Here is a 13,834-nt window from a genome sequence, read left to right on the forward strand (position 1 = left end):
AAGTACTGATAGGCTGCAATAAGGTCTCCCCGAAACCTTCTCTTCTCGAGGCTGAACAACCCCAACTCTCTCAGCCTTCCTTCATAGGAGAGGTGTTCCATCCCCCTGATCATTTTTGTGACCCTCCTCTGGACCCGCTCCAACAGGTCCGTGTCCTTCTTATGCTGAGGGCTCCAGAGCTGGAGGCAGTGCTCCAGGGGGGGTCTCACCAGAGCAGTCATTCCCTGGACTCTCTTATCTCACTCTGGAAGCATGCAGCTTTGAGAATACTCTGATTAAGGCAGTCTATTTCTTTGTGTTATTAAAGTACCAAGATTCATGGAAGTGCGGTTCTTCAGTGATGTTTAACTCTTTGGAAATCTACTCCCAGCTGGGCTACGAGACCAACTAGTTTCTGGGAGAGCACAGAAGCCTTTTAAAGGCAATGAGGCCAGGTGAAAGATTTCTGGATGTAGGGAGCATGCTGGCTTTGAAAATCCTTGCTTGACATGCATCCCTCTTCCAGCTAACCCACAATGGCTTCCTATTTTCAAGCAGCTTCCTCAGGTTACCTCAGTGTAAAGCAGACCAAGAAACATTAAAAATTCAGGCTGGAAGAGAGGAAAGCGACACATTCAAGGGTTAGGTTTCCCAGTTTCCTCTCCTTTCTTCCAATCACCAGACAAAAATACAAAGCTCCCACAGTGGTTTGCAAGCTACAAACATGACTTTTGTTTTGACACTGAAATTCCACCATTGTCAGAATGGAAAATAACTCTGCTAGGAAAACAGGAACACAGATTTTCACCGAACTATCATCTCTTCTATACATGCCATTTTAAAAATAAATTCCTGTTCCAAAAGAAATATGCTTCCAATAATAACCTGAGAATGACCTTTACACATAGAGCAGTGTTTCACGTCCAAAGACGACAAACCCAGAATTCTTCTCGGGAAGGGAAGACAAAAATATTTCAGAACTGGAAAGTCAGGAAAATCCCTTATCCAGGGATAAATGAAGCCTGATACAGTATCCTTATTTGCAGTTGAACACAAGACACAGCACTGGTAAAAAAAATGGAAATGCTGGGATTTTCTAGGGCCATAAAATTTAAAGTCTCTTTGATTTTTATCTAAAGGCTTAATCCCCCAACAGGACAATATCCATGGATATTCAGTAATGCTCCAATGAAACACTGACACTAGTGCTAAATCCAGAGACAAAGCTGCCACTTGCCAAAGTGCCCTTCTGTCTTCTTCAGCCCACTGAAGTACAGATTACTCCTGACATCTCCTGGATTTGGAGACCACAGGAGATCACAGAGGGAAGCATCACCTAGGGGAATCTTTCACATCTTGCAAGAGCACAGTAATTGCCACAGGGACGGAGGCTGCATTACGCTGATGTCTGGAAGCTTTCAACATGTGCTGTTTGACTACAAAAACTAAGCAATGCTGTCCAAAGCAACCATCACAGAAGTGTGCAGCTTGTCAGATTCCCCACGATTTTGCACAGTCAGGGAATCATGCATCAATGTGTCGTTTATAGTGGACATCATGACCCCATAAGTGGTACAGTCTTGCAGATAGCCTGGATTTCTCAGGATAACTATGGAGACTTTATGTGAAAAGAAAGATGCTAGTGAGGATTTCTTTGCACAGGTTAATCATTTGGGTTTTACAGATAGAAACACAAGAGCGCTCCAATGTATCAATCTCATTAAAGCCCACTTTTCTTATTCCTTGTGCCGGCCTCTGCTCAAAAGTTAATTTTACCCTTAAAGTATTTCTGCTACTGAATGAGGTAGCCATCCTCTTGGTGTGAAGCTGTAGGCTATTGAACTTTTCATTTTAGGTTCACAACTGGAAACTACTCTCCACTCTCCTAGCTGCATATGAACTGTTCACGGTGATTTTCCTGGCTTTGCTTACCTTTGCTGGACAGGGAGGGAATGGCCTGTGTCACAGAAGGGCACATTTGCTTGAGATGAGAACCCATGTATTTCAACACCTGCTGTTATAAATGGTGTTGGCCTGAGCTTCATGAGATTCATTGTCTTCATGAAGTGCCAGAGCCAGGGAATGCACCTCACGGGGCTCATGCCACCCAGACTGCCAAAGGTCAGAAAACAGTTCTGCTGGGCCACTTCCTCTCAGCTCTTTCAAGACATCTTTGTGTGCAGGATCTGTTTGTGCGTATGTGATTGGAGTGTATTATCTTTTCAACACATTTATCAAGGTCCCAAGAGGTTAAAATAGAAGGAAACTGACTGTCTCAGGGCAGAAAAACAAGCGGAAACTGGAACAAAGTGTTTTTTCCTCAAAGCAGGAAGCCATTCTCGGAGTTTCTTGACAGCAGGGGACTGAAAGACTGTGGAGTTGATTTAAGGCCAATGCCTCGTCTTCCCATCCCCATGAAGAAATCATGGTTGACTGATAATAAAGTGATTGGAACATTCTTGCTCCCAGGCAGGGAAAAAACCAAGTACGATGTGCCAAAACCACATACCTTTCCCATTTGCTTAGAGAACGCATCTGCTATGCACTTAATATCCATACATGTAATTTCCAATCCTTTACCTTCTATATATAACAACAGGTTGAGGAGTTGTGTGACAGAACTCTTCCTAACACTGACCAACCGATGCAACCGTTATTACGATGTTATTAGGAGTAGCTTACCCGCAACGCCCAGTGCCAGTCTCCAGCAACCTGCTTCACACTTGACCCAGTGATATATCCCAAGCCACTGCGAGAAATACAAAGATGAGAGTCAGACTACCACAATCACAGCCGTTCTTAAACAAAGATAAAAAGAGGCACAATCAATTGTGTGTCCTAGGCTCTCTTCTCCTGCAGGAAGAAATACGGGGGATGAAGCGGATGGTGGCTGGTATGTAACTCTTCCCAGCACCGTTGATCTAAAAATGCTCAGATCTGATGAAAACTTAGGCACTGATCTCAAGTTCATAGCTGACCTTTCAATCTACAGTGGATGGAAACAAAGCCCCAAAAAGAATTTATTTCCCAATTTAATTTCTACATCAGGCCTTTCTGTGCGCTAATATGAATACTTAACAATTTTATGTTCAAGCTCTCAGTTAAGAAGTGCCCTTCAAGGACACACCATATTCCATCATTAAATTTTTTTCTTGTCATTTAATAGTACTTGTTTCTAATCACCCACGAAAAGACCAGTTTCCATAAGCTTGTAAGAAAAACCAAGAAGAATATGCAAGATAGTCTGATGGGAGAACATCAGACCTGAAGCTTGGAAATCCCTTCTGAAGATGAAGGAGCAACAGGACCTTCAGCCACATGCTAAGAATTACACTGTGGTAACAAAAGGTAGCTCACAAGAGACTAGATAAAGGTGAACGCAGCCACGCTTCTCTCGAAGTGAACTGAACAGATGTGAATATCCTTTTTTCAAACCTGCTGCATTTGTTGCTGAGATCGCCTTGGCTAAAAGTTGCCAGGACTGCTGTGGGGCAGCTGTCAGCCATCACATGCCTTTAGTGAACAGCCTGCTAAGCTTTGGCGGCTGCCATCTATCATCACCCCCAGACTGGGATTTTTACACAGACGGGCCCCAAAATCAAACCATGGATCGAAACCTCTGTTGGATATTGAGAGAATTAAGTCCCAGAATCAGGCTCAACAGGATGAATATTTGTCATTTCTTGCTAGCCATAGTTCACTGAATTCTCTGTGTAAATACTTGGCACCCTTGGCCCTCTTGGGATATATTCTTTTCACCAGTTAAGGACTTGGCTATTTCTTTTTCCTCAAGAGCAAATGGATGTTTGTGAGTTTCATCTCAGGGACGAGTGCTCTAACTTGTAAAATGTTACCACCCTAAACCAGAAGTTTGTCCCTGAGTTGAGGGGGATGAAACTGCTGCCCATGTTTTCCTTGCTGGAAATGAACCCGTGATGCCACTTCTGCACAGGATGTTGTCCAACTCTGGGAATCGGTATGCAAACTATGTGAACCCACCCTGCCTACAACCTCACAACAGAGGGTCAGCCATTATTTAAAAAAATAAAATAATAATAATAAAAAAAACTCGTCAGAGATTCCCTCCTATCCCAACAATCAGATACTGCATTGGGCTGATAAGGGAACTCAACTGAAAGAAAGCGCCAGAGGAAATAACTACTCCAAATCTGAGTCTGTCTGCTGCTTTCATCAAGCATCTATGGGCTTGGCTGTCCTCCGCTGCTCTGCGTTAAGACTGATTGTGAACGATCATTACAGTTTCTCTCTTCAGCCTTGTCTACACTAGACTTCACGATTTCTCCTAATCGCTGTTTCAGTGGCAATAGCACTAAGATGGACTGGCCACTGCTATTGCAACTACCAACTCATCTACGATTGGCTTAGCCGCATTTTCCAAACTTAAGTTAGATTGGCCAAATTCAAGGTTGGGCAGAATTTGAGCTTAAACTAAAAATATTTTTAAAAGTCAAAATTTCAAATTGTGTATGTTATATAGCATACTCCTCTTGAAATCTGATATTTAGACTGTCACATAGAAGCAGGTACCCATTCACTCACTTCTGAAAACTCAGCCCAGTGTCTTGAGAGATCTTGATTTCACAGTAACCTGAAAGACATTGGCTAAGGAAGGCCTAGACCTCAAATGAATCGAAGCAACGATTCAGAGAACCAGTATAACATTATTCAAAATGATAGTTTAACTTAATAATGCTTAAAAAAAAAAAAAGTCAGCTAAAACATTCGATTCCATTTTCACCCCATTGCTTTAAAAAAAAAAAAAAAAAATCCTTCCCACTAATTCCCAAAAGTCACACATGAACCAGTAACGGGGCTAGAAAAAGAATCCAATTCCTGCAACTAATTAGTCACTGCTCACAATATTTTCCTGTCTAAACCATTCCAACCAAAGGCAGAACTATCATCGTTAGCAACTTAAGATCCGTGTGAACTTACTTGAAGAAAAAAGCCAAAACCAGATCAAAGAAGCATTATGTCACTTACCTGCCAAGAGGAATTGCAAAGTAGAAAACAGACAGCATAAGGGTCCTTGTGTTTTTGGTGAAAAGGTCTCCTATGATGGTTGGTGCAATAGTGGAATAACTTGCTTCACCGATGCCAACCAAACCTCGTGAGAGCACAAGAAGCCAGAAATACTGAGAAAAGAAATAAAACACCTTAGCAGGTCTCCTCTTGTCTTTTTGAATTCACGATGGACAGCAGTGAAAGCTGCGCAAATAGGGAAATATAAACCCATGTGACTGGGAAGTGACCCCCCTGTATGCATTTATTTTTTAAAACCTCAGACACTTTTCATTTGCCTCTTGCTGGGGAGGAAAGGGACCATATTTTTTGTGAAGATTTATAGGCATGAAAGAAAAGTAGTAGTAATACATGTTTACCCAGTGACACTCAAGAAGATATTTCTAATACAGGCAGAAGACCCTCAGTTTGTTCTCAGCATGTAGCTCACTCTTGTTAAGCCCGAGTGCCAGCAACCTGCACTGACAGAGGAAGGTTTGGGGAGGCGGGTGAGTGTAACAAATCCTGCTCTGGGATCCCGAAAAGCAATACTTGCTGAGCACAATCCCAACCTCCCCAGCACGCCAAGGGAGGAGTTAAGACTGGTGAAATCCTAAAGGCTCTTCAAAGCTGTGAAAGAGTCGAACTTGCAATCCCCCAAATTCTCGATTTTCTCCTTGGTTAGAAGCTACTGAATAAAAGGGAAGTTCTTCAAAGGTGCTAAGCACCTATCTCACTCCACTTGCCTTGGAAAAAAGCATAAATCTCCCCCTCACAGCAGTAAGGCAGAGTAAACCAACACTGAACGCTTCTGGAAAACCTCAGGTTACAATCTGAGCCAAAACGCACACAGTTACAAAGAGATAAGACTTGAGCTTTACTGTGAAGCACAGGAACATCACCGTGCTCAGTAAGTAGTACCACCAGGTGAAAGATTCAGAGCCATACAAGGCAACGGCACAGGTTGAAAAGGCATTAAGCTGCCCAGAGAATTAAGTGCCCTTCTGAGTAAAGGGCAATCCAGCAGAACGAGGAGATGGACTTCACATTCAGCACAACACAGCCTAAAATGGACGAAAAGGAATCGTTCGTTTAATAGAATTTTCTTCATGGCCTGTTCTCCTGTTTCAGCCAACGCTTTTGTAAACTGCAAGAACCTGATTTTCAAGCCAACCTCTTTCAATACACTTGCAGTCTTCTGGGTGCTGCTGTGTGAAGGCATAAGGCACAATACTTTGATGCCTAAATACCTGATACATGAGCACAATCAAGTCCTCAGACATCTAAGCAGCTTGAGCTACACCCAGAAGTAATTGCAGGTGCAGAAATTAAGCAGTCAATTGCAGAAAACTGTAAGCACAGGGAAAACTGTTTCTACAAATATAACCTCTACAAATTGTCAATTTACTGTTATTATTCTATAGATCATTTGTGAGAAGAACAAATTATAATATTATAATAAGGGATGATAATATGTGCTTAAACACAAAAGCGCTTTGAGAACAATGAGCGATTACTAACTCCCCTTCTTCAGATGGGAAAAAGTTGAGTTACAGGGAAGTGACTGACTTTGTGCCCTACAGCAAAGCTAAGCCAGAGTACAGGGCTCTCATTCTCAAATATGGAAAATGTCATGCAGACATCAAGCCACGTACCTCAGTCAAATATATCCATCAGCAGACAAAAATCTACCACTGACACGTTTTCATTGTTTTCCTCACTGTAATCCCCTGGTTGAAAAGAATTTCTTGAGTATTCCTATAGTCACACAAAACAAATATTTTTGCGCACTCTTCACTTCCTCTTATTTTGACGTAAATTCTGCATCAATACCTATTTTCTGAATGTATCCAAGTTCCTTGTTTGCTGGCAGGGCGTTTGCAGTGCTTCTATCATTCATGTATCTCCCATAAGTGGCACATACGTAACAGACGTGTGGGCGTATGCAGAAAGGGCAATACCGTGACTCAACCAATTTAATTTATGCCAATTACCTAATGCTAAGCTACTCCACTGCAGAAATATGCTGACAATGATTGGTGCACAGGTAACCAATGTATTTGCAATGAGCAACAGTATTTATAACATGCTGAATGACTTAGTCATGCAGAATTAGAAAGCGAGGGAACTGCAGGCTGGTTTTGGTTTCTTAAGAGGTTCAGATCTGGACCACAGAGAGAGTGACAGGCAAAATACTCATCTACCAGACCTGGAATGAGTATGTAGATAGTGCTAGTTACACCTGCAGGATAACAAGTTTGCAAATGCACTGGATGTTCCTCAAATTTGAAATACCTACATAAAAATGACACAAGTTTGAGCTCACCAGCCAGTATCACTCTCAGTGAGTACACTGGACAGGAATTTCCTCCATATAATGCTGTTGTAAGATTCCTCTTACAATCCCAGCATAAAGCAGCAAACTGTACAAAGATTTCCTATTGTGGTGAAGAGCGACTCAGTTTCATCAACACCTTTGAGTCAGAGTCCCCATACAATGAAATCTTCTGCAACAAGTAACATGTTTATTCTTCTCCCCCAGTTCCTCCTTGAATCCTCCTCCTGGGCTTATCCCATGCTTACACACTCCAAATATCTGTTTAATATTTAAACTATGTTATCTGAAGCAGGGATATCCAAATTTAAGTCATGAGATTCTGGCTTCAGTTGGCAATAAAAGGAGTCTTATAAAAGCATAATCTACATAAAGACATGAATGGTATTGCCCTTCTGAGATGATATATTCATGACTACAGACAATGCAGCTATTTAGGTGTAACAACTAGGCAAAACATACAGAAGTCCAAAACAATATTAGGGAATTATTTATAATCAGTTCTATGTTGTGCCTGGTTTTAGAGCTCTGTATCTAGGATTAAAGAGCTTAATGCCTCTTCTTATCCCGCTGAAAGGTCTCTTCTGGATCTTTGGCTAGCATGCATCCTATTGGAAGCTAGACAACAAAATTATGCAGTAATTTGTTACATTAAGCTAGAACCCCCAATCTTCCATCTCTAATCAGTCAAAACTTAAGTTTTTGTCATCTCTGAGGAGGGACAGATGGGTAGCTCCCCAAGACAAAACGTCACCCTTTCAGAGAGAGGCCTAATCTTTTCATTTTTCATACAGGAAGAAAAAATATGAACAACAAAACAACTCCAAAATTCTTATGCTGCTACTCATTTGGACCACAGACATACCATGAACCACTTAGAAACTGGTCCCAAAACCACTATGTGTGCAATGTAGACAACTGCTATTTTACGTGTGTGTGTATTTATATACACATACATCCATATGCACATACCTCTCTCTCTGAGTGTATGCGAACACGACAACCAACATAAACAAACGGGAAAGTCAGATATTACCCACGCAGAGGAAGCACCCTTCTCCTCCACAGCTGTAGCAGGACACTTCTACCATTTCCTCTGCACTAGATTTTCCCCCAAGTGCTTTTTCCTCTCTCTCCTACCCCAGGATTCTCAGCAGTTTAATGAGACAAAAAGGGCTGACACCAGCCAAATTCTCTACATTATCTGTGCTTAAAAGCAGTACAGGCAGCTAAGACTTTTAACCGAATTTCACTGTTCCCCAAGCAGAAATTGATATATATTAAAGACGCTTATTCCTTTCTACATTACCTTGGAACTCTTCTGTAATTTGTTCATCTGTGCAAATAGTTCTCACTCTGGCAGGAAAATTGAAAATATCTGACTCAGCTTTCAGCACCTGAGCTTATTCCTTTTCCATAGGTTAAGTCCAGCAACCTCAATACTTCAATGTCTTTTTCTCTGGGTCAGTGCTTGCAACTAAAGTTTTTTTGAAACAAAGAGCTATTACAACAAACAATTTATTTATATCTTTAATTTTGGTTAGCAGTCATGTCAGAGATGCCTGCACCTCCATGAGAGCTGCCAACATCTCCTGGTTTGTAGAGATGCAATGGTTTCCTTCAAATGACTGCACGGCAGAAATCCCCCTCCCTGCCTAAAGTGCTACAGAGACCGTCGCAGTCACAGCCACGCTGCGGCAGAGCTCCTAGGCACCAACTTGGAGGTGGACAGCTGGAGATGGGTTATCGTAGGAAGACCTGAACCATACAATGCGACTGCTATGAGCTCTGGGGGCAATTTAGGATGCAAAGGTGCTCCGAGTCCCTTTCTCCAACTTCCATGTGCCACAAAGGGGCTGATGAGACACAAGCCAAGGAAGATTCCAGTATACAAGAAACCATCGACATATGGAAAGAATAGTGGCTGGCAGAGACCCAGAACCGCCACAGTCTTCCTGGGAAATTTCCCTTCAAAAGATGCCATCACCAGAAAGTAGCGCACAGAGAAAGCACTCCTACACGCCTGCATGAGGTAGAAAAGGTCAATGGACCTGCTCTCTTCTTCCCATCTCTTAACTCTACAGAAGGAAAAATATGCCCTAGTTCTAAAGCTGAAGACTTTACTACTTTGTAATTTGAAGACTAACAAACCCAAACAAAAAAAGAAACCCAATCCCCCAAAATAGATATGAGTTTTGAAAGGGATACAAATCCCTATGCCTCAGGGAATGCACCGATCGCTAATAGGAATGCACAACCCACTAATTCCAAATTTCTTAAACTATCAGCAAACCGTAGGCAACAGCAGCGATAGATCATGGGGACAGGCAGACCTGGTCTGATTACTGTTGCCAATGACACTATCTCACTAGAAGCTACAGGCCTGACACAATCCTTTCAGAATTTTCATCTGAAAAAAGCTTTCATGATTTGAATTAAATATTTATAATATGCCAAAAAATAGTTCATGTATTTTCTCTGCAAAGTATGACATGGTTTATATTCACATTTTCATACTGACTTTACTCTCAATCTCACACACACATAAATGTTTGATGGCCTAGGACACGTGACTAGCTTTAATCATGTTTGGACAAACCTCCTAATTATACATTTATCCTAGCTGTATAGGCCATTGAGTGAGTAATACATGTTTTAATAGGTCTAATTACAGCTTTAACTTCTTTATCTTTTTTAATTAGTTAACAAAAGGAATTAAGCCACAGTTCTCTAAAAGATTAGCTGTCAGTGATAAACCTATAATCTGCCAAATATGTGTACAACTCTGAACCACCAGATTTACTGTCTAAAGAATCATATGATCCTTAAGCTTTGGTTATTAAGTATTTGCATTTGAATGTGGAGCAGCTTGTAAGGGTCTCGTAAAACAAGCTGAATACATGCTTGTTTCAGATTAGGGACACATGGACCAATGAGATCACACAGATATAGCTAACCTAGTACAAATTACTAGCATGGATGTACAGCAGCAGTGCAAGCCATGTTTTGAACTGATGTTGCTGGTCTAAAAGAAGGACCTTTTATACAGCTACAGCAACTGCACCTGCACCCTTTCCTATATGAGGATATTGAGTTAACCTCCTACGGTTTTCTACATTTAGCTTCTGTAAAAGAGGGCTCAGCATCATGAAATTCCATATTTGAACTGCTGAGGTTTGCCATATTTTCCTTCTTTTATTATATAACATTATGCAGCAAACAAGGATATAGAATCAGGGTTTGCATCCTTGGAAAGAAAATGTGCATAAGGAAAACCATCCATGCCACCAGGCAGCTAGGATTGCCACACAAAGCCTAAAATACATGTGTGTGGAATGACAATAAACTAAGGAGAAAGCACTGGGATTGATTTAATTTCCCCGAGTTTCTAGAGGAAACTAGTTGATTTTCTAGAGGAAACTAGTTGAACTGTACTGCAGTTACACTCTTGTATTTCTACAGCTGGCAGGGTCTTGCATTGACAAGATCCAGGGTACCACAGCAGTCACAAGTCATCAGTTAGATCAACCGAAGATAGATAAATCTGAAATACTGCAGGAATCAGCTGACCAAAGTAAAACCCACAGGGCTCAAATGTATATTCAAGGGCTGCACAACAGTGGTCCCTTTTGACAGGTACGCTCATATGCAAGCATTTGTCTCTCCCGAGCAGAACCTGTATTTTCTGGCCAGGCAAACACCACTTCCTCTTGCGCTCCATTAAGTTTTCCCAACCATATCAGTACTCTGCAGGGATCTAAGCGGTTAGAGATTACACACCGCACCTTTCACCACAGGTACGACAAAGATGTACCATTAATCATGATGCAAACCAAACCAGTAACATACTTCTGAGTATCGGTATTGTGACTAAGAGCATTGGCTCCTCTAAACTCACAGTTCAAATTCCAGCTCATTAGCTGAGAGTCACTGGAAGAGCTGAGCAACAGAATGACTTTACAAATGCAGGTGACATATTTGCTTAAACACTGAACACTCCATTTCTCTTAGCCCTCCCAGTAATGATGGGGTCACCTTTAAGAACCTGAAAGTTTCCAAGTCAAACAGGGACATTGACATATCATGAAAGACAAGATGACATTAAATTATGATGTTCATGTTTTAAGTATCATTCTGTGTCTGGATGGATGACAAAAGCTACAGCAGAATAGATAAGCCTAAATACATCTTCCACCTCTGTGCACCCCTAAAGCTTTACAAATTTTGAATACATATAACGAAGGCACCTGGCTTCCATTGGTGGGTACAAGTCCTGGGTCCACCCACTTGTTAGGAATGGTGTGTCAAATCTAGATACGGACCAAAGTCACATGCCCTACCTTCTCAAACGTGAATGGTTCTAACTCTCCTTTAATAAAAGGAGAATAAATATTGTAAAGAGAGGGGTTACATATTTAGTACTGGTGAATTGTTCTGTGCCAATCCTGAAGAACACGTCTTCCTGCCAAGTCCAGCCCAGACTTTTAAGTAACAGAATATTCATGCCAAATTTTGGCCTTTTGGTATCCTACTGTTTGGGAGATCTTTGCGCAGGAACAAAGGAAGATGAGTATCTACCTTTATCTACAAGTAATCTTAACTAATCCCTCATGGGGATTGCCAGGAGAGAGACCCAAATACAAAATAACATGGGGACAGAAATGTTTCCTGTGATGTTTTGTTGGTCGGTACTTTTCTCCCCCATTAATAGGTTGGGTAAGCATTGTTTTCAGGATTTCCTACAACCAAAAGGAGTTGATTATGTTTAATCTCTGGGTGGCATAGATAGTGACTAGCCAGGGTACCCGCTTGTGTGAAGTCTGGTTGCCGACAGGTTGATGAGTTATCAGCTCTGATGCAATGCTGTGAGCTACCAGTATTTTATCTGTTTTCTGTAGAGATACAAGTGCACTTAGAGGTTCATGCTACAGTTACCTGTCTGATAAATGTAACTATAAACTACCCTTCTCACCTCCAACAAGACATTTTTCCCTTATCAGACGTGAGTCATGCTGGCAGGGTAGCCTGGGGGAGATCGCTGCAGTTGCTGGTTCTTTTGCCATTTGGCCCACTGCAGAGACGTGATTGGGTTTAGACTCCTCTTTTCTTCCCTCATTGTGTGTGTCATCACTTACCCATAACTACTTTTCACTTCCCATCTCTTTACAATCACAGTGCCTTTTAAGTCACTACTGAACACAACATTTCCCGTAACTTCTATCACCACTGGATTTAAGTTCTACAGTTTCCTCCCTTCAAATTAAACTCTTGATGCCAAGCCCATCTTTCATCACCGTTTTCAAACTGCTCTTCTCCTTTGCATGCACGTCACAGAATCAGGGAATAGTTGAGATTGGAAGGAACCTCTGGAGATAGTCTAGTTCAAGCCCCCTGCTCAAAGCGGGGTCAACTACAACAGGTTGCTTAAGACCATGTCCAGCTGAGTTTTGAGTATCTCCAAGGATGGAGAAGCCACAACCTCACTGGACAACCTGTTCCAGAGTTCGACCATCCTGTTCCAGAGTTCGACCATCCTCACAGTAAAAATGTTTCTTCTGAAGTTTAAATGGAATTTCCTGTATTTTAGTTTGTGCCCATTGCCTCATCTTTTCATTGGGCACCATTGAGAAGAGTCTGGCTCCATCTTTACTGCCTCCTATCAGGTATTGATACACATTGAAGCAGCACTATTCACACATTTCATTCACACATTCACATTCATTTTATTCACACATGCTTATTATATGCTGGGTAGAGGTTATAAGCAGGTTACAGATGAGATCAGTACACCATGCCAAGATTTAAGAGCAAGCTACTGAGTTACTGAAATCTTAGTACACTTCATTAATCATTTGCTCAAGGGTCAATATATAAACCCTTTGCAATTAGGATGGACTTACAGTATAGCTTCTAAAGCACTTCTGATTCTTCTACAGCATCCATCTACACTATGTCAAACACTTCAAAACTTCAGCTCATTTTGGGTGCATTAAGTGTCCTACCAATTCTCAGCTCTAAGCACCTCACCTTTGAACAATTCCCTTTTGGGAAAATTCAGCTGGTATTCAGAGACCCGCAAGGAGAAGAAAGACTAGAGCAAGTAGAAAGAGAACAAAATACATATTTAAATATAGAAATGAACAAGAGAGATGAAGCAAAGTCCACTCACCTTTCCTTTGATTGTCTCTAGTATTTGCTAATGGTTTTCGTTCGCCCAGGTGACCTGTTCAGCACACTTAATTGAATGTGGAAAGTTTTATTTGGAAATGTACCTGAGATTCTGGCTGATTAAAGTGTCCTCATTTTATGAGATTTATATTATTATTTAGTATGTAAAAATAACCAATAAAGTCTGTAAGATATTCCTTTTTCACTCATCACACCCTTCAATCAGCAACTAAAGTGTTTAACAACTGGGTATCTACAGATAGGCTCTAACATGAAGCACCTAATTAAGCACTCTGGAGAAAAAACAAAAGCACCCTGGAAGTAGCAAGA

General features: G+C 41.4%; 1 protein-coding gene across 1 annotated transcript in view; it reads right to left on the reverse strand.

Moving 5' to 3' along the window:
• The window catches only part of SPNS2 (spinster homolog 2 (Drosophila)), a 106,080-nt gene that overhangs the window by 48,211 nt on the left and 44,035 nt on the right, over window positions 1-13,834 (reverse strand). The window contains exons 6-7 of the mRNA XM_009319313.1: window positions 4,984-5,135; window positions 2,662-2,728 (exon numbers count right to left, since the gene is read on the reverse strand). Coding sequence (XP_009317588.1) covers window positions 2,662-2,728; window positions 4,984-5,135 — 219 coding nt within the window. The remainder of the gene's footprint in view (window positions 1-2,661; window positions 2,729-4,983; window positions 5,136-13,834) is intronic.

The sequence above is a fragment of the Pygoscelis adeliae genome, unplaced genomic scaffold (assembly GCF_000699105.1).
Source record: "Pygoscelis adeliae isolate BGI_AS28 unplaced genomic scaffold, ASM69910v1 Scaffold282, whole genome shotgun sequence".
Lineage (NCBI taxonomy): Eukaryota > Metazoa > Chordata > Aves > Sphenisciformes > Spheniscidae > Pygoscelis > Pygoscelis adeliae.